Source organism: Macaca fascicularis, chromosome 10, assembly GCF_037993035.2.
Source record: "Macaca fascicularis isolate 582-1 chromosome 10, T2T-MFA8v1.1".
Classification (NCBI taxonomy): domain Eukaryota; kingdom Metazoa; phylum Chordata; class Mammalia; order Primates; family Cercopithecidae; genus Macaca; species Macaca fascicularis.
The window spans coordinates 92,586,808-92,608,665 of record NC_088384.1 but is presented as its reverse complement, the minus strand read 5'-3'; the positions used below and the strand labels follow the sequence as shown (position 1 = coordinate 92,608,665).

At 46.2% G+C, this 21,858-nt stretch overlaps 1 protein-coding gene across 39 annotated transcripts in view; it reads right to left on the bottom strand.

Annotated features, from left to right (window-relative positions):
* DLGAP4 (DLG associated protein 4) overlaps positions 1 to 21,858 on the bottom strand; it is a 231,379-nt gene that overhangs the window by 16,577 nt on the left and 192,944 nt on the right. For 15 of the 39 annotated variants that reach the window (XM_045362921.2, XM_045362918.3, XM_045362915.2 and 12 more), the window contains 2 exons: positions 19,288 to 19,376; positions 18,353 to 18,765 (listed from right to left, as the gene is read on the bottom strand). In XM_045362921.2, coding sequence (XP_045218856.1) covers positions 18,353 to 18,765; positions 19,288 to 19,376 — 502 coding nt within the window. Of the gene's footprint in view, positions 1 to 18,352; positions 18,766 to 19,287; positions 19,377 to 19,630; positions 19,711 to 21,348; positions 21,513 to 21,858 lie in introns of those variants that run through there. The other 24 variants (XM_074005252.1, XM_074005250.1, XM_045362916.2 and 21 more) reach the window with 4 other exon arrangements.

The window sequence follows — 21,858 nt, the reverse complement described above, 5'->3', positions numbered from 1 at the left end:
AGGGAAACGAAGGGAATGAAAGTGTTCAAAGGTCGTCTTTCCTGATCTGGGAAGTGATAAAAGTACTAGTTTGAATTAGTCTACAAAGACAAGGATGCAGGTTCTCATCTCTAGAGTGACTACTAAAAGAATTTCATAAGTTCACATGAGAAAAGTGGAAACACTTGATTAATCCAAAAAGAAAGCAAGAAAGGAGCAAAATCTATTAATAAAATTCACCACATTTTACATTAAAAAAGAAAAAACATACGACTAAGTGGATAGTAAAAAAAGATTATTTCATTCAATAATTCTAACCAGGAGAGTATAGACTAAGAGTGATCAAAGACATAGAACATTCAGTCCCTTCACACAGTGCTGAAGTGAGTAGTATTTGGTATAATCATTTTGGAGAACAATTTGGCATTTCTCATAAATCTGAACAAATATCCTATAACAAGCATTTCCAATCCCAGTACATACCTTAGAAAACCCTTGTATATGTGAACCATGAGACATAGTTAAAATACGTTCATAATAATCCACAGCTGGCATCCTACTTAATGGTGAAAGACCAAATTATTTCCCCCTAAGAGCAGGAATAAGAAAAAGAAGGATGTTTGTCCTTATACTTCTATTCAACATTATCCTGAAGCCAGGGCCATTAGACAAAATACCAAATAAAAGCAATACATATTGGAAAGAACAAAGTAAAATCATCTGTATTCTCAGATGACATCATCTTGTAATAAACAAAATCCTAAGGAATCCACAAGAAATATATAAATATATATATAAATGAATATATATATATTTTGAGACAGGGTCTCACTCTGTTGCCCAGGCTGGAGTACAGTGGTGTGATCTTGGTTCACTACAACCTCCGCCTCCTGGGTTCAAGCAATTTTCTGCCTTAGCCTCCTGAGTAGCTGGGATTACAGGTGCCTGCCACCACGCCCAGCTAATTTTTGTATTTTTAGTAGAGACGGGGTTTCACCATGTTGGCCAGGTTGAACTCCTGACCTCGTGATCCACCCACCTTGGCCTCCCAAAGTTCTGGGATTACAGGTGTGAGCTACCGAGCCTGGCCCACAAGAAATATTAGACCTAATAAATAAGTGCAGTAAGGTTGCAAGATACAAAATCAGTATACAAAAATCAACTGTATTTCTATTACACTAACAATGAACAATCGGAAATGAAATGTAAATACTTCCAGGAAGGGCTCACTACCGGATCACTCCTGTAATCTCAGCAACTTTGGAAGGCTGAGGCGGGTGGATCACTTGAGCCCAGTAGTTTGAGACCAGCCTGAGCAATATGGTGAAATCCCATGTCTACAGAAAATTAAAAAAACAGCTGGGTATGGTGGTGTGTGTCTGTTGTCCCAGTTACTGGGGAGGCTAAGGCAGGAGCATTGTTTGAACACAGGGGGTTGAGGCTTCAGTGAGCAGCGCTCATGTCCAGACTGGGTGACAGAGGGAGACCCTGTCTCAAAAAAAATTTTTTTTTTTTTCCAGAGATAGGGGTCTCCTTAGGTTGCCCAGGCTGGTCACGAACTCCTGGCCTCAAGCAATCCTCCTGCTTTCAGTTTCCCAAAGTGCTGGGATTACAGGTGTGAACCACCACACCCAGCCTTTTTTCTTTCAACATTGATTATATCAGGAAAAAATAAAAATTATAAAAATTTTAAAGGGTAGAAAGCATACAAATACAGTGATTTCTGGGGCAGATAGGCTAGCCGTCCTCAGTGTTTGTTTTCTACTTCCCCCTCAGAAATAGAACCTTTTTATTTTTGAGACAAGGTCTTGCTCTGTTGCCCAGGCTGGAGTGCAGTGGCACAGTCTTGGCTTACTGCAACCTCCACCTCCAGGCTCAAGCAATACTCCCACCTTAGCCTCCTGAAGAGCTGGGACTACAAGCGCACGCCACCATGCCTGAATAACTTTTTTGTATTTTTTATAGAGATACAAAATACAAAATTAGCCAGGCATGTTGTTTCATGTGGGGTGTTTTACATGGTGTTTCGTGGGGGTTCACTGTGTTGACCAGGCTGGTCTCGAACTTTTGGGATCCAGTGATCCACCTGCCTCAGCCTCCCACAATGTTGGGACTATAGGCATAAGCCACCGCACCCAGCCATACACAGAACTTTTGATTTTTTTTCCTTTATATCTAATAGCAACTTTATTCAGAGGAAATGAAAACACAGCAAGCCTTTAGGCATAGTGTGAATTTCTCAGGACAAAGTACTGTCAAATTTTTTTTTTTTTTCCCTGAGACGGAATCTAGCTCTGCTGCCCAGACTGGAATGCAATGGCGCAATCTGGGCTCACTGCAACCTCTGCCTCCCAGGTTCAAGCGATTCTCCTGTCTTAGCCTTCCAAGTAGCTGGGATTACAGGTGCACGCTGCCACGCCCAGCTAACTTTTTGTATTTTAGTAAAGATGGAGTTTCACCACGTTGCCCAGGCTGGTCTCGAACTCCTGAACTCAGGCATTCCGCCTTGGCTCCCAAAGTGCTGGGATTACAGGCATGAGCCACCATGCCCAGCCAGTACAGTCAAATTAAAACTCTGAGGTATGGCATGCAAGGTACTAGAATCCTACAAGTTATACTAGGATCAGGATTGGAATACGGATTTCTGTTGTTAGCATTATGCCAACTCTCTATAATGTGCACACTGTCTACTAAGCACAGCATAGGCTTCTGAAAACAAGTGATCTGTGTGGACCTTTTATTTTTATCTGGGCACATAGCCTGGCATCAAACATTTCCTAGACTCCCCTGCAGCAAGATATGCATAGTTATATGTCTAAATTCTGGCCAAAGGGGTGGAAGCAGAAGCAGTGGGTGGGCCAGCTTGTTCTCCTTTGCTATTGGTTCCTTTTGCTGGCTGGAATGCACTTAGGATGCTGGGATCCAGCAGCACTCTGACAGATGAAAAGATCTTATCAATGAAAGCCAATTAATGGCATCAAACCGCAAGGGAAAAAAAAGCCTGTGGCTCCACCATCACCATCTCAGATATTCTTGAGAATGAAATAAACAGTCTTGTTTAAATCACTTTTTAGAAATGTTTTAGTGTTACCTGTAGGCAAACGTAATCCCAATTAATATAGCCTCAAAACTAGTAGGGTTTGTAAGAGGAGTAGGGAGAGGAGTTAATCCAAAAGAAGGGAAGAAAGAGGAAAAAAGACACCTCAGAAAAGGAGGCTGGGCGCAGTGGCTCACACCTGTAATCCCAACACTTTGGGAGGCCCAGGTGGGAGGACTGCTTAAGGCTAGAAGTTTGAGACCAGCCTGGGCAACATAGTGACAGCCCGTCTCTATTTAAATAAATAAATTAAAATACATTTAAAAAGTACAAATCCCCCAAAATACCATGGTAAGAATAAACCTAAATATATAAAAATCACTTCATAAAAATGGACATTACCTATTTCTAAAATAAAAACCAGGAAACCAGATAAAACATAAAACCCAGGTATATGCTGACTACAAGAGACATGATTGATAAGGACAGTGAAAGGTTAAAAGTAAATGGATGGAAAGAGATATACCAAACAAACACTAATCAAAGGAAGGCTGCTACTGCAATAGTCATAATACATATAAGATGACTCTCAGGCAAACACAAACATAGATTCTGAAAAACAGAATGGATCAGTGAACATCTGCCAGGAATATTACAATTCTAAACTTGTTCCATCCAGTATCTTCAAAAATATATAAAGCAAAAATTGACAAAATTTTAAGGAGAAATGGACAAACCATTTTATAGAAAGTGGTGTGATACAGACATCATACAATGAATGTTAAACAGTAAACTCAAGCTCATCTTTTGGATGAACACACCCCTTCCCCATTCCAGTTCTGCCTTCACATCTAATCTCAGTGGGCCTTGGAGTGACTGGTGAGCCTCCTCTCTCCTGGACACCAGTTTCAAATCTGCTCTCCAGAGACGTCCTATGCGTCCTCCCCACCTCCTCGCCCTGAGGTGTTGAGTCTGCTCCCGCCTGCCTCACCTCACCTCACCTCAGACATGGCCTTCCTCCTGTCCCTGTGGAGAAGCTATCTGTTCTCTACTTGGGCACTAATTCGATTCCTTCTTACCTAAGGATAACCCCAACAGTTGCCCCTTCTCTCCAGCATAAGCTCCCTTTCTCTGACAAGGTCATTCTCAACAACATATAAACATGCTTATATTGCTCCATTAAAAAAACAAAACAAGGCCAGGCATGGTGGCTCATGCCTGTAATCCTAACACTTTAGGAGGCCGAGACTGGGGGACTGTTTAAGCCCAGGAGTTTGAGACCAGCCTAGGCAGCAAAGTGAGACTGCATCTCTACAAAAAAAAATGTTTTAATTAGGCAGGTGTGGTGGTGCACCCCTGTGTTCCCAGCTACTTGGGAGGCTGGGGTGGGAGGATCAGTGGAGTCCAGGAGTTCAAGGCTGCAGTGAGCCATGATCGCACCACTGTACTTCAGCCTGGGTGACAGAGTGAGACCCTATCTCAAAACAACAACCACCACCCAGCTCTCTCCTTTGACCCTACATCCCTCCCTTTCTCTGCTTCCTTGTGCAGGAAAATCCATGCAAGTGGTCTCCAATTACTCTCCTGTTTTCTCTTAATCCTCCTCCTATCAGGCTGCCTTACCCATGCTTCCGCCATCACCATTCCACCAAAATGGCCCTTTTTGTATCTAATGACCTCTGCCTTTCTAGATCTGGCTTGGTGAGCCCATCAGCTGCCTCTGACAACGTTCTCTCCTTGAGAACATTGTTCAGGTGGCTTCCAATTGCTCTTCCTTTGACCTTGCTGTTTATTCCTCCCTTCCCACCGCTAAGTGTTCATGTCTCTGGGCTCAGTCCTTAGACTGCTTATCTTCTCTACATATTAGGCATTCTCATCTCATTCACTTAATCTATACTCTAGTGACTCCCAAATAGACTTTTCAAACTGGACCTATCCTCAGACTAATATATCCAACTGCCTGCTTGACTTCTCTATTCTGATGTCTAACAAAGCATATCAAATTTAACATGTTCCAAACTCCTCACTTTCCCCCAGATCGACACCTCCTATAGTTTTCCCCATTTCAGTGGCAACGCTATCCTCTTCCTCACTCAGACTCCAAGCCATGTTTGGCTCCCTTACTCTTACCCCATATCTAATCTGTCAAGAGATCCTGTTCTATCTTCAAAACATATCCACAATCTGATTCCTCCATTAAAGTCTCTCTCACCCAGATTGTTAAATCCTCCTAATGCATCTCCCAGCTTCCATTTGTGTGCCAATGAAAGGTACATGGAGGTTCTCATCTGAATAGAGAAGCCAGATTAATCCTTTAAAAAAGTATGTCAAGTTGCAGCACTCAAAACTCTCTGATGAGCTCTTCTTGGAGTAAAACCAAGCCTTTAATAATGGCCTCTGATGGGCGGATCACTTGAGCTCAGGAGTTCAAGAGCAGCCTGGGCATCGTGGTGAAACTCCCAGCTAGGTGTGGTGGCGGGCCTGTGGTCCCAGCTACTTGGGAGGCTGAGGTGGGAGGATTGCTTGGGCCTGGCACTTGGAGGTTACGGTCAGCCAAAACTCTGCCAATGCACTCCAGCCTGGGTGAAAGCGTGAGACTCCATCTCAAAAAAAAAAAAAAAAAAAGGGCTTCTGAGATCCCCTGTGATCTGGGATGCCCCCACTCTGACTCCCACTCTGACTTCGTCTCCCATCCCTCTCCTCTGGCTTACGGCTTCAGCCTGCTGGTGGCTTCCCTCAGCCTTGAGCATGTCAAGCACTTGTCCGTAAGTCAGGTGCTGCTCCCTCTGCCTGGAAAGTTCTCTTCTCCCCAGATCTCTACAGACTTCCTCCCTCCCTCTCTTCAGGTTTCTGCTCACAGGTCACCTGACCAGGGATGCCCTCCCTGACCACCCTCAATGCAACAGCAACACTGCCCCTGCCTGTGCAGCAGACACTATACTGCTCTTGCCCTTCCTGGCTATTTGTTACTGCTTACCTGGTTACTGCTTACCACATTTGGTTATTTGTATCTCTTCCCATGAGGGGAGAGATTTTGTTTTGTTCACTGCTACATCCCCAGAAGCTACACCAGTACCTGGCATATATGGTAGGTACTCAATAAATATTTACTGAGTGAATGACATTCAGGACCAAGGTAGAGATAGGGACCTATTATTCCACACTGTCCTGAAGCACCTTGCCATACAGTTGGACAAGATATCAATAAGGACAGACAAAATTGGTGTTCTTAGCAAACAATATAATCATTTATGATGCAAACCCAAGAGAACCATGTTGGATTCTCTTGGTTGCCCGACACAAGATCAACATACAAGGATCACACATTTCTACCTACTAGCTGTGACTAATTAGAGTAAGCAATTTTTTTTTCCTCTTTTTTTTGAGATAGGGTCTCCCTGTCGCCCAGGCTGGAATGTGGTGGCATGATCTCAGCTCACCGCAACCTCCACCTCCTGGGTTCAAGTGATTCTCCTGCCTCAGCCTCCCAAGTAGCTGGGATTACAGGTGCCCGCCATGACACCCAGCTAATTTTTGTATTTTTAGTAGAGATGGGGTCTCACCATGTTGGCCAGGCTGGTCTCGAACTCCTGACCTCAAATGATCTGCCTGCCTCGGCCTTCCAAAGTGCTGGGATTACAGGCCTAAGCCACTGCGCCTGGCCGCAAATATTTTTTAAATGATCAATTTCACAAAACTCAACAAAAACTACTAGAAAGTACCAAGGAATAAATCTAATAAAAATATGCAGGAGACCAGATGCAGTGGCTCATGCATGAAATCCCAGCACTTTGGAAGGCTAAAGCAGGAGGACTGCTTGAGCCCAGAAGTTCAAGACCAGCCTGGACAACATACTGAGACCCTATCTCTACAAAAAAATCTCAAAGTTAGCTGGGCATGGTGGCACACACCTGTAGCCTCAGCTATTTGGAAGGTTGAGGCAGGAGGATCACCGGAGCCCAGGAGGCTGAGGCTGCAATAAGCCAAGATCATGCCATTGTGCTCCAGCCTGGGTGACAGAGCGAGACCTTTTCTCAAAAAACTAAATTAAATGAAAATTAAAATATGAAAGACCTTCATAGGGAAATTACTCAAACTTAGGTAGAAGGATATGATAGGATTCTTGAATAAATGGAGTGATAAAGTTGATTTATAGTTGAGAAGATTCAATGTTTTACAGTTATCAATTCTTCCCCTATTAATGTATAAGCTCACTTTACTTCCAGTTTTCATCCCAACAGAATTTTTCTGAGGAACTTGATATACAAATTATATAATTTATATTGGAAGAATGAATATACAGGAATAGTTTTTCTTTTTGCACAAAAAGGATAAAGGAGCATTCACCCCATTAGATATCAAGGCATGCTATAAAGCCATGGTAATTAAAAGTTATATTAACACAGCTGGGCACAGTGGCTCACTCGTGTAATCCCAGCACTTTGGGAAGCTGAGGCAGGCAGATCACTTGAGGTCAGGAATTCCAAACCAGCCTGGCCAACATGGTGAAACCCCATCTCTACTAGAAATACAAAAATTAGCCAGGTGTCAGCTGGGCGCAATGGCTCACACCTATAATCCCAGCACTTTGGGAGGCCGAGGCAGGTGGGTCAGCTGAGGTCAGGAGTTTCAGACCAGCCTGGCCAACATGGCGAAACCTCATTTCTACTAAAATTACAAAAAATTAGCGGGGTGCAGTTGCATGCACCTGTAGTCCCAGCTACTTGGGAGGCTGAGGCAGGAGAATCACTTGAACCTGGGAGGCAGAGGTTGCAGTGAGCCGAGATCATGCCACTGTACTTCAGATGGGGTGCCAGAGCGAGACTCTCAAACAAACAAAAAAAATTAAATAAATAAATGAAAATAGTTGTATTAACACAGAAGCAGCCAAAAGAGGAACAGAACAGAGCCCAGAAACACACCCCTGCATAAGTATGGAATCTGACAGATAATGACTGGCCAGCATCACTAAACACTGGGGAAAGAAAGAGACTTCAGGCTGGGAGCGGTGGCTCACGCCTGTAATCTCAGCACTTTGGGAGGCTGAGGCGGGTGGATCACTTGAGGTCATGAGTTCGAGACCAGCCTGACCAACATGGAGAAACCCCATCTCTACTAAAAATACAAAATTAGCAGGGCGTGGTGGCGCATGCCTGTAATCCCAACTGCTTGGGAGGCTGAGATGAGAAGCAATTGAACCTGGGAGGCAGAGGTTGTGGTGATCCAAGATCGCGCCATTGCACTCCAGCCTGAGCAACAAGAGCAAAACTCTGTCTCAAAAAAAAAAAAGACAAGCAATAATGTGGCAGAAAATATTGGTCATATTATAATAGGCATAGTGTAATTATCCATATATAAAAAGAACTACAAATTGATTTTTAAAGTGCTTTTTTTAAAGGACAGGGTCTCACTCTGTTGCCCAGGCTGGAGTGCATTGGCACAATCATACCTCACTACAGCCTTACTCTCTTGCACTCAAGCAATCCTCTAACCTTAGTCTCCTGAGTAACTGGAACTACAGGTGTGCACCACAGTGCTCAGTTAATTTTTTATTTATTATTTATTATTTATTTATTTTTTTGAGATGGAGTCTAGCTCTGTCACCCAGGCTGGAGTACAGTGATGCGCTTGGCTCAGTGCAACCTCTGCTTCCCGGGTTCAAGCGATTCTCTTGCCTCAGCCAGCTGGGATTACAGGTGCCTGCCACCACACCCAGCTAATTTTTGTATTTTCGCTGTGTTGGCCAGGCTGGTCTTGAACTCCTGACCTCAGGTGATCCACCCACCTCGGCCTCCCAAAGTGCTGGGATTTTAAGCATGAGCCACCGTGCCTGGCCAATTTTTTTTATTTTTAAATTTTCATTTGTAGTAGACATGAGGTCTCGCTATGTTGCCCAGGCTAGTTTTGAACTTCTGAACTCAAGGAATCCTCCCACATCAGCCTCCTGAAGTGCTGGGATTAAAGGCATGAGCCACCATGCCCAGAGGATTTGAAAAATACTGAGAATCCAACAGAAAAATGAATAGCGTATACAAGTAATTCACAGGAGTAAAGTTTGAATGGCCAATATAAATAAAATTAAAATATGCACAGCTTCTCTAGTAACCAAGTAAATGTGAAATATATCAACTGGTTTTAATTTTCCACTTATCAAGTAAGTGATTTAAAGTCCAACAAGATCAACTATCAGTAAGTATACTAGGGAAATGGCAATTTTCAAACAGTTGGTATAAGGATAAACTGATATAACCTCTTTGGAGAGCAATCAGGCAGAATTTATTAAAATATGTGTTTCCTCCCATCCAGTGATTCTGTCCAAGATAAGTACTCCAGAGAAATTCTCCCATGTCATGGTAGAAAGATATGCACCAGTGTTGATGAAACGCTGAAAACACCAAAACGGCCTGGGTGCAGTGGCTCACGCCTGTAATCCCAGCACTTTGGGAGGCCCAGGCAGGCGGATCACCGGAGGTTGGGAGTTCGCGACCAGCCTGACCAACATGGAGAAACCCCATCTCTACTAAAAATACAAAAAATTAGCCGGGTGTGGTGGCACATGCCTGTAATTCCAGCTACTTGGGAGGCTAAGGCAGGAGAATCGCTTGAACCTGGGAGGGGGAGGTTGCGGTGAGCCTAGATCACACCATTGCACTCCAGACTGGGTAACGAGCGAAACTCCGTCTCAAAAAAAGAAACAAAAAAACAAACAAACAAAAAAAACCCCCGAAACACCATTAGGAAAATGGTCAAAGAGAATGTAGTATATGCGTATGAATTTAACAGAAATGAACTAGATCTCTATGTATCAAAGTAGACAAGAGTGTTCAAGACATAGCGTTCAAAATAAAATTGTTCTTTTAACTGCAGCTTAACAGTGGATGTAACTGCTTCTTTGCTGTGGCAGACTATATTTTCTGAAGGCCCCAACAGTCTCTCCCGTCCCTCTTCCTCTTCTAGAACCTTGATACTTCCCTGTGAAGTATCATAGGTAGGGTCTAATACTCCCCTCCTTCAACCTGAAGCCCTGCCTTGGGCTTGTGACTTGCTTGTAACACAATCAAATACAGTGAAGGAGTTACCAGGTGACTTCCAGAGCTAGGTCAGAAAAGGTGATGCAGCCTCAGTGTTCAACACATACTTGGGTCTGGAGCCACCACGGGAAGGCTGTCATGCTGCGAGGGAGCAAAGGCAGGTGGAGGGACATACACAGGGGCTGTGGCTGGCTGTCCTGGCCTTTGAGTCATCCTTGTCTAAGTGCTAGGCACACACCTTAACTACCTTTAGGTAATTCCATCCCTCAGGTGTCATGTCACCCCCAGCCCTTGAGCCTTCCCATCTGAAGCCCCAGGCTTTATGGAGAAGAAACAACATGTTCCTGCCACGCTCCTTCTGAACTGCTGACATAACAGAATCCATGACCATAATAAAATGGTGGTTTCATGCCATTAGGTTTGGGGTGACTTGTTATGCCCTTCGTGCTTCTGTGCCTTTGCTCCCTCCATCTGGAATGCCTTTCCTCTCCCCGAGCCTGCAGATCCTCTCTGAGGCCCAGCTACGAATGGTATCTCCTTGGTGGAGTTCCTCACAGACGTAAGAGGGGTGACCTTAAAACTTGTGGCCATGGCTGGGTGTGGCGGCTCACACCTGTAATCCCAGCATTTTGGGAAGGCGAGGCGGGCAGATCACTTGAGGTCAGGAGTTCGAGACCAGCCTGGCCAACATGGTGAAACCCCGTCTCTACTAAAAATACAAAAATTAGCTGGGCGTGTTGGCACGTGCCTGTAATCCCAGCTACTTAGGAGGCTGAGGCACGAGAATCACTTGAACCCAGGAGGCGGAGGTTGTGGTGAGCCGAAGAAATCGCACCACTGCATTCCACTCTGGGCAACAGAGTGAGACTCTGTCTCACAAAAACATAACAAACAAAATACCAAAAAATTAACTTGTGGTCACAAGTCAGGACCTTGAGTGGATGTACAGAATTTAATCAGAGAGCCTTGTTGTTTTAATTAAGAATATCATTCTTAAGAGACAGGAAACATTATTCACAACAGCCAAAAGGTAGATGCAATCCACCCATCTATTGGCAAATTAATAGATACATAAAATATGATCTCTACATACAATGGAATATTACTCAGCCTTAACAAGGGAGAGAATTGTGACACATGCTATGGATGAACCTTGAAGACATTATGCAAAGTGAAATATGCCAGTCACAAAAGAACAAATGCTGCATGGTTCCACTTACATGAAGTAGCTACAATAGTCAAACTCACAGAGACAAAGTAGAGTGGTGGCTGCCAGTGGCTGGGGGGTAGGAGGGAATGGGGAGTCAGTGTTTAATGGGCACAGAATTTCAGTTGGGGAAGACAAAACAAGTTCTAGAGGTGGACGGTGGTGATGGTTGTACAACAATGTGAATTTAATTAATGCCACAGACTGTTCACTTGGTTGAAATGGTAATTTTCATGATATATATATTTAACCACAATTCAGAAAAAGAAATTGTCTGAAAAGAACATTGTCAAGTTTAAAGTTCTTCAGGTTTAGACAAGAGGGCAATGCAAAATCCAATCAAGACAGGCAGCCATCTGGGTGGGTGGGCACTGCTGGGTTCCCTGAGCAGTCAGAATATGTATTTTAGATAAGGGACATGAGCTATGTGACTCCATCTGTCTGTAAGCTGCAGTAAGTGCTACAGGGCTATGGAAAGGGCTCCCTCTAGAGTGTTCAGCTGCAGGAGTTGTGGTGTGGTTATCCAGAAACATCACGAAAGACCCCTTCCCTCCCAGGTAGACAGGAAGGTAATACCAATATTGTTTGGCATGACATAATTTCCTTTGCAGGTAAACATCTTCTTGCTCTAGAAAGAACTATAATTAATATAGTAAAGGAAAGTTAAAGGGAATCAAACCCACAGAATCATCCTATTGGCATGAAGCAATCTGTGCACCCTGCCCCAGGCTTACTGTCTCAATCTGTGCTATTCAATACAGCAGCTACTAACCACATGTGGTCAGTAAGCACCTGAAATGTAGTTTGTCTGAATTAAGATGTGCTGTAAGAGTAAAATATACACTAAATTTTAAAGACTTACTATGAAAAGGAATATAAAATATTGCAATAATTTTATATTGAATATATGGTGAAATACAGGTGACCCTTGAACAACACAGGTTTGAACTGCACAAATCTACTTATGTTATCAATTTTCTTCCCATCTGCCACCCCTGAGACAGCAGGAGCAACATTCTTCCTCTTCCCCATTCCTCTTCCTCAGTGTACTCAGTGTGAAGACAAGGATGAAGACCTTTATGACGATGCGCTTCTACTTAATGAACAGTAAATATATTTTCTCTTCCTTATGATTTTTTGCTTTTGAGACGGGGTCTCACTCTGTCACCCAGGCTGGAATGTAGTGGCCCAATCTTGGCTCACTGCAGCCTCGACTTCCTGGGCTCAAGCAATCCTCCCTGCTTGTCAGCCTCCCGAATAGCTGGAACAACAGGCACATGCCATCATGCCTGGCTAATTTTTACATTTTTGGTAGAGATGGGGGTCTTGCTATGTTGAACAGGCTGGTCTCGAACTACTGGGCTCAAGAGATACTCTCGCCTCGGCCTCGAAAAGTGCTGGGGTGCTGGGATTACAGGCTTGAGCCACCACGCCCAGCCTAAAACCACTATTCTAAGAAGGGGTCCATAGAAAGCCTACTTAAAACAAGCTCTGCCCACACAAAACTGCCAGTCAGCTTCTCAGTGCCTCAACTGTTTATCTTAAATTTATATTAATATACGCTCATAATTTTTTTAAAAACGTGGAGACACAAGCAACAAAAGGAAAAAATGGATTTCATCAAAACTAAGAAACTTTGTGTGTCGGCCAGGCGTGGTGGCTCACACCTGTAATCCCAGCAGTTTGGGAGGCCAAGGCAGGCAGATCATGAGGTCAGGAGTTTGAGACCAGCCTGGCCAGCATGGTGAAACCCCGTCTCTACTAATAATACAAAAAATTAGCCAGGCATGGTGGCACGTACATGTAATCCCAGCTACTCAGGAGGCTGAGGCAGAATTGCCTGAATCCAGCAGGTGGAAGCTGCAGTTAGCCGAGACGGCATCACTGCACTCCAGTCTGGGCAACAAAGCAAGACTCTGTCTCAAAAAAAAAAAAAAAAAAAAAAAAAAAAAAAAAAAGAACCTTTGTGCATTGTCAAAAGTCACCAGGAAGAAAGTGAAAAGAATGGGAGAAAATATCTGCAAATCATATATATGATGAGGGTCCAGCACCCAGAATATATAAAGGACTTACAACTCAATAACAAAAAGACAAATCACCCAATTAAAAAATGGGTGAAGGCCTTGGCCATTTCTTCCAAGAAGACATACAAATGACCAACAGACACATGAAAAGATGCTCAATGTCATAAGGGAAATACAAATCAAAATCATAATAAGATACTACTTCATCTACTTCATAGCCGTTAGGATGGCTATAATTTTTTTAAAAGACAGAAGACAAGTTTTCGTGAAGATGTGGAGAAACTGGAACCTTCGTGCTTTGCTGGTGGGAATATAAAATGGTATAGCTTCCATGGAAAACAGTTCAGCAGTTCCTCAAAAAGTTAAACAAAGAGTTACCAGATAACTTAGCAATTGTACTCCCCAAAGAATTAAAAACAGGGACTCAAACACGCCCATCTTCACAGCTGCATTACTCACAATAGCCAAAAGGTGGAAACAATCCAAGTGCCCAGCAATAGATGAACAAAATGTGGTGTATACTGTACACATAATGGAATATTACTCAGCCACAAAAAGGAAGTTCTGATACATGCTATAACATGGATGAACCTTGAAAACATGCTAAACACAAATGGACAAGGCAAATTTGTAGACACAGCAAGTAGAGGATACCAGGGGCTAGCCAGAGAGGATAGTGGGGAATTACTGTTCAATGGGTAGATTTTATGTTTTAGATGAAAAAGTTTTGGAAATAGATGCTTGTGATGGTAGCAATATTGTGAATGTAATTAATGCCACTGAATTGCACACTTAAAAACAGTTAAAAGGTAAATTTTATATGTTATTTTACAACAAAAAAGGAAAACAAAAATAGAAGTTTGACCTAGCATTTCTACTCCAAAAGAAATGAATATACATCCATACAAAAACTTGTACATGAATATTCTAGCAGTATTATTCATAATAGCCAAAAAGTACAAACAACCCAAATGTCCATCAACAGAAGAATGGCCAAATAAAATGTAGTGTGAAATGAAATATTATTCAGCAACAAAAAGGAAGGAAATACTGCATATGCTACAACATGGATGAATCTCAACATGCCAAGTGAAAGCCAGACACAAAAGGCCATATATGGTATTATTCTGTTTATATAAAATGTCCAGAATAGGCAAATCCACAGAGACAGAAAGATTAGAGGTTGCCTAAGGCTGCAGGAGCAGCTCCTAATGAGTAGAGAGCATCTTTTTGGGGCGATGAACATGTTCTTAAACAGTAGTGATGGTTGCACCACACTGTGAGTACACTAAGTGCCATTGTGAGTTTATTAAATGTGTACTTTAAAAGGGTGAATTTTGAGGTATGTGAATTATATCTCAGTAAAGCCATTATAGGGCAGAAGAAAAAGAGAAAAGAAAAAGAAAACCTTCCAGAAAGTCCAACAAAAAGACATGAGGAAGAAAAGGTGAGAGCCTGAGGATCCACCCAGCAGGTACAGCAACTGACTGACAGAAATTCCAGAGCTAGACAACAGAACAAATAGAAGTGAGAAAATTACTTTTAAAAATTAATACAAGGTGGCCAGGCACAGTGGCTCACAGCTATAATCTCAGCATTCTGGGAGGCCGAGCCAGGCGGATTATCTGAGGTCAGGAGTTCGAGACCAGCCTGGCCAACATGGTGAAACCCCATCTCTACTAAAAATACAAAAAATTAGCCAGGCATGGTGGTGCACACCTGTAATCCCAGCTACTAGGGAGGCTGAGGCAGGAGAATCACTTGAACCCAGGAGGTGGAGGTTGCAGTGAGCTGAGATCACGCTACTGCACTCCAGCCTGGGCAACAGAGCGAGACTCTGTCTCAAAAAAATAATAAAAAAAGATGGAGTCTTTAAGATTCTGAGGGAAAATTATTTTTAACTTCATATCATTTTTATATTTGCATAGAAATACACAAATTGTATTTATGTATAAATATATTATTATTTTTTTAGACAGGGTCACGTTCTGTCACCCAAGCTGGAGTGCAGTGGTGCCACAGCTCACTGTAGCCTCAACCTCCAGGGCTCAAGCAATCCTCCTACCTCAGCCTCTTGAGTAGCTGGGACTGCAGGTGGCCACCACCACACCCGGCTAAGTTTTAAAAAATGTTCTGTAGATATAAGGTCTCACTATGCTTCCCAGGCTGTTCTTAAACTCCTGGGCTCAAGTGATCTGCCCACCTTAGCCTCTCAAAGCACTGGGATTACAGGCATGAGCCACCATGCCCGGCACCTTTTTTTTTGAGACAAGATCTCATTCTGTTGCCCAGGCTGGAATGCAGGGCTCAATCATAGCTCACCACAGCCTCAAACTCCCGGACTCAAGTGTTCCTCCTGCCTTAGCCTCCAGACTAGCGAGGACTGCAGGCATGTGCCACCATGACCAGCTAATTTTTCTTCTAAAAAAAAAAAAGTTTTGGCCAGGCGCGGTGGCTCACGCCTGTAATCCCAGCACTTTGGGAGGCCGAGGTGGGCGGATCACAAGGTCAGGAGATCGAGACCATCCTGGCTAACACAGTGAAACCCTGTCTCTACTAAAAATACAAAAAATTAGCCAGGCGCGGTGGCGGGTGCCTGTAGGCCCCGCTACTCAGGAGGCGGAGGCAAGAGAATGGCGTGAACCCAGTGGGTGGAGCTTGCAGTGAACAGAGATCATGCCACTGCACTCCAGCCTGGGCGACAGAGCGAGACTCCATCTCAAAAAACAAACAAACAAAAAAAAGTTTTGTAGGCTGGCCTGCAGTGGCTCATGCCTATAATCCCAGCACTTTGGGAGGCCAACCCAGGAGGATGACCTGAGCCCAGGAGTTTGAGACCAGCCTAGGCAACACAGGGAGACCTTGTCCCTATAAAAAAATTTAAAAAATTAGCTGAGCATGGTGGCACTCTGTGGTAGACCCTTGCTACTCAGGAAGCTGAGGCGAGAGGATTATTTCGGCCCAGGAGTTTGAGGCTGCAGTGAGCTATGCTTATGCCACTGCACTTCCAACCTGGATGACACAGTGAGGCCATGTCTCTTAAAATTTTTTTTTAATTTAGCAAATGGAGTGTATTTTTAAAATGTGGCAACAGGACAAACTGTTTTAGGAAAAACAAAATGTAAAAAGAAGAAAATGCAATAATAATATACTGTTAAGTTCTGCAATAAACAATTTTACACACTCAGTAAACAGAAACACTGATTACTATTTAACCATAAAGTGTGATGTATACAGAGGGTGGGGGAAAGGGAGATAGAGGTTGTGTGAGAGCTAAACACTCATCTATGCCTATGGTAACAGGAAATTAATAGAAATGATTAATTTTAGAGAGGAAATATAAGGTAATCAGTCACATTTTTAAAAACATACATGAAGGCAAATACCAGAATATATAGCTAGTAAAAACTAAAGGTAGGGCGGTGGGCTGGATATTTTCTCTTAGAAGACTCTTTTTTTTTTTTTTTTTTGAGATGGAGTCTCGCTCTGTGGCCCAGGCTGGAGTGCAGTGGTCTGATCTAGGCTCACTGCAATCTCTGCCACCCGGGTCCATGCCATTCTCCTGCCTCAGCCTCCCAAGTAGCTGGGACTACAGGCACCCGCCACCACGCCCGGCTAATTTTTTGTATTTTTAGTCGAGATGGGGTTTCACATGTTAGCCAGGATGGTCTCGACCTCCTGACCTCGTGATCCGCCTGCCTCAGCCTCCCGAAGTGCTGGGATTACAGGCGTGAGCTACCGCGCCCGGCCTTCTCTTAGAAGGCTTTTAATGCTCTCTGATCCCTGTCTCTGTTTTGATTTTTTAAAATAATTTTCTTGTAAAAAGTTACTAGGTACTTTCCTCACAACACTTCCCCTGCACTAGTGGGTGTGACATCAAAGCTGGGAATTGGCCTAGAGGACAGTGAAAACAATGACTCTGATGAGCCTTCTGCATCATCAAAGGCTGCTGTCCTCAGGGCCCCTCCATCATGTATGGGATGTGGGTCAACACCATTTGGACACTCTGAAGACCTGTCCTTCCTGAGTGTGGAGGAGTAGCTCAATGGGAACCAGAACCTCAGGTGAACCAGGTGGGTGCAGGTCAACAGCCTGGAGCTGCCCAGGACCTCCCTTCCACCACCCAATCCCCCTTCAACCACCTTTGAATCTAGGTTCCCTACACATGTCTAGCACTTTCTTGAACTAACTTCTCAAAGGAGTTTTTGGAAATTGGCATGATATAGGTAGAAACATAAGTGGGAAATAAAAGCATAACTTCTTCACGCCCTGTTGAGACCCAGTTGGATCCCTGGTACTTGGCACACAGGAAGCACTCAGGAAGAAGCTGTTGGCTGAGTGTGGTGGCTCACGCCTGTAATCCCAGCACTCTGGGAGGCAGAGGCGGGTGGATCACCTGAGATCAAGAGTTCAAGACCAGCCTGGCCAACATGGTGAAACCCCGTCTCTATTAAAAATACAAGTCAGCCAGGTGTGGTGGCACGTGCCTGTAGTCCCAGCTACTCAGGAGGCTGAGGCAGGAGAACTGCTTGAACTTGGGAGGCAGAGGTTGCACTGAGCTGAGATCGTGGCACTGTACTCCAGCCTGGGTGACAAGAGCGAGACTCCATTTCAAAAAAAAAAAAAGGAAGTTCTTGAAGTCATAATTAGGCTCCCACTTTTCTCTGTGTCAGGCCCTTTACATGCACGACCACATTCAACCCTTACAACATGCTCATATAGTGAGCAGAGGATTAAATCCATTTTACAGATGAGGAAATGGGGGCTCAGAGTAACCTGACCAAGGTTACTTCACTACTAAGGGAGGAGCTGGGATTCAAACTCAGGTGTGGGTGACCTCACAGCTGCACAACAAGCAGCTATCACCAGCAACCCTTTCTGAAAAGAGGTTTGGTTCAATAGGTGGATGGACGGAAGAATGCGAAGAAAGTAAGGAGGAGCTCAAAAACTAGCCCAAGAAGAGAACCTAAGAGACCCTCCCCCCTCAGAAGTTCGGAAGCTGCCGGCCACCAGCTGGAGAACCAGCTGCGAACACCTTCTACCCTTGCCCAAGGACCATCCGTGTGGCACCCACCTTCTTCAGAGAGGTTGTTCTCTTTGGTCTCCTTGTCCATCTGGCAGCACCAGCCTTCTAGTCGCTCCGTTTCTGCCTGCAGTAGCTTTAGGAACCAGTAGCCGTCTCGGCGGCAGGCCCCTGGCTGTGCTGGCTCTGCTGGGGAGCTGGAGGAGGTCTCAAGCCAGGGGTCGGGTGGGGGCAGCGAGGACGCCTCTAGGGCAGGGTCGCTGTTGTCTCCATAGGAGAGGTTGCGCTTGATCTGGGCAATCTTGGGGGCCTGCCGGGGACCGGCATCGATGCTGATGGAGTTGGGGTGAGGGGTACAGTCCGGGAGGCTCCTCTCAGATGACTTACAGCTTGAGTCATTGGCATCCTGGGTATCCGAGTCTGTGTCCCGTCGGGAGGACATACTGTGAGAGGGGACGCTGCTTCTGTGGGTAGGGGGTGGATGGGGTGGGGACAGGAAGGAGTGAGTCACCAAGAGGGCCAGAGACCAGAGGCCGCCTTGACCCGGACACACGGGAGACAGAGAAACGGATGCATCATCTGCTCACCATGCGCCTGAAGCGGGTCCCACAGCCCCCATCTCATTCTTGGCTCAGCCCTTGCCCCATCCCGCCCAAGCCCACACGCACACACACACGAGGACAAGGTCATAAGGTTGCCTGTTTACTGCAGTGGGGCCAGGAAGACCACCAGCATCAGGGCAGCTGAGGCCATGTCCAGGCCCAGCCGTGACCCCCGTGGGTGACTGGTCTCACAGAGCAAGTGCTCATCTGTCCACCCGCCCGCCCCTGCCCAGCCTCCCATGCCTGGGCCACCACCCGCAACCCAAACCCAGCTTGGTTATTAGAAATCCAGCAAGGAGAAGTGGGTTAGGGAGAGCAGGAGAGGTGAGAGCGGAGGGAGGGAGAGGAGAGGGGAGAAGCAGCCGCCACCTCTGTCCGACTTACCGCCAATCGTCCTCTACCTGAACCCCGATGGACTGGAATTTGGTAGCGGGACTGGGCTCCTCTTTTGGCACTGGCTGAATGCAGTCAACCTTATTGAAGGACAACGACAGCAACGGCACGGAGACAAAGACAAAAATAAAAAACAAACACCACACTTGCTGCTGAAATTCACATTAGTGGGACGACGCAAACGGACGTGTGGACAGACAGACACGAGGCATGCGGACACTGCACGTGGGCCCGAGGCCGGACCAGGTTAAGCCGGGCACTGCTCATTCGCGTGGAGGCGGGCGGGCAGGTGGATGGGAGGTGGGATGGGGTGGAGATGACTGGCTTTCCCTACTCTGAGGAGGGTGCCATCACATCGATCGCTTTGGGTCCGTTGTCCTCCGAGAGGTGGGAACCGTTCCTTCTAGTCCTCTCCTTCACACGCATCAGAGAGAAAAAAAAAGGACGACGAAAGAGAAAGAAAACACACACACACACAAAGCCACAGCCGTTATCTGGTGTAGTTGAAGCTGGCGGCTGTCTTGAGGCAAAGATCACTCCCCAAACCCTGTGGTGGAAGCCTGGAGGGCAGGCCAGAGGTGCCTGCACTAAGGGCAAACCCTGGACAGCAGTTCTCGATTCAGAAACTGCCACCCAGACAGGAGCCACCGAAGTCCCTGGGCATTATTCATACTTGGCTGAGGTTACCTTTAGCACTGGGTAGCCCTGGGGAGCAGTAGGAAGGACTGGGGTCAGGGCCAAGCGGAAAGCTGTCACCCCTCCACTCCTGTGAAGTGGAAGGAACAGGACAACAGTGATGCCCCGCGCCTGCCTTTCTTCTCCGGGACAAAGGTGCTGGGCCACAGGGCAGCCAGGCCAGCCTTCCTATCATCACTCAAGAATGAGGGAGAACCCACACTCAGCCTAGGGCATGAGGCACCAAAGGGTTCAGGGCATCCTCAGAAACTGGGGACTCTTCAGTCTCTTGGCCTTGTGGAGAAAAGTAGGGGCCAGGGAAGCTTTCTGGGACAGGGATGCAGCCACATTTCCCCTCGGCAAAAGCCGGCTCAAGGAATGCAGCATCACTGGATCTCCAAGAAGCTGCAGTGAGAGCAAGAATGGGGCTGGGGTGAATCCAGGGAAAGGATGCCCAGGACAGGCCTAAGAGAGTCCTTATCCCGGTGTCATTTTCTGGGTGAAAGCAATCAAGGGTAGTCCTAACTCTTAGGCTTTCTGGGAAGATAAGCGCATCTGGTTTGGCCAAAAAGAGGGTGGGGCTGCCCAAAGATATGGGTGGTCAGGACCAAGGGTCAAAGATCAGGCTACTCTCTGTGTTTCCAAGAATCCCACCTGCAGGGCAGGGTCTGGACACTTAAGAAGCCCAGAAAACAGACAGCAGAGTCTCCTGGCCAACTCTCTCCCTGTTTGTATGTGGGGAAGCAGAAGCCTAGAGCTGCCTCTTGGAGGAAACAAGTCCAGGCAACTGCAAGAAATTGCTCAGTAAGCCTTCTCTGTTCCATTCAAGCTCCAGTTTGTGTCCCACGCTCCTGCATTTCAGTGCTTTGTTATCAGCTGGGCCACATCCAATTGCTCGGGGGTGGCTGGAGGAGTCCCCTGCAGCCTGTGCCACAACACACAACGCCTCGTCCTCCCTGACTCACCCCCTGGGCTTGGAGGGGGCCTGTCTCCCTGCTCACCCTCACCCACTGTAGCTGCCCCTTCCCTACAGCTCTGAATGTGCCCTAGTTTGGTCTGTAGGTCCAGCCAGGGCAGGGAGAGTCCACTCAATCTGGATTTAGACAAACTCTTAAAAACTACAAGGCAGGGCCCAAGTTTCCCCAGCTCAGCAAACAAGACAGATTATTGATATCGGGTGCATGCAGGAGTGCAATGAAGCAGTGGAGGGGAAGCTGGCACACCTGCCCTGCTGTGTGCCACAACTATGGAGGGCCTGCTGACTTTGGCCACCTAGCCCTGGAGGAATCATCGCCTGGACCCTATCCCATGGAGGGAGGCATTGAGACCGGTATCACCTTTCTCAATGACACGAGCCTGGTCCCTCAAGCCACCTACCTGTCCCCAAGGCCCGAGAGGGCTCTGGGCAAAGTTCCCCTCGAGCAACCCCCATGGCTCAAGGGCCCTGGGTCCTGGGCCCCTGGCCCATCAGCGTCTATGCTCCATGCTGCTCCTGCCGCCAAGCGGGGCTATGGCCTCCGCACCCGAGCTGACCTTGGATTAGAGAACTGTTAGGCCAGTCCCGCCTCCCACGGGCCAGCTGGCAGGGCAAAGGGTGGAGTGGACAGACAGACAGTGGACAAACAGTGGACAGGAGATGGCTGGCTGAGTGTAACTACATTCACTGGGACAACCCACTGGAGAAGCAGAAACACATGCCCGCGGCTGCTGACCAGCGGCGCGTGTGGGCAGACACCAGGGAGGCGTGGCTATGGGTGGAATTCGGTTTGCCCACTTGGGGCTGATCCCCCAAAATAGAGAGACAAACCACCTTTTCCCAGGAGACCTAGTGGGCCTCCACCAGATGTAATTACACGCAGGCAGGTGCACGGAGTGGGCTGAGGACAC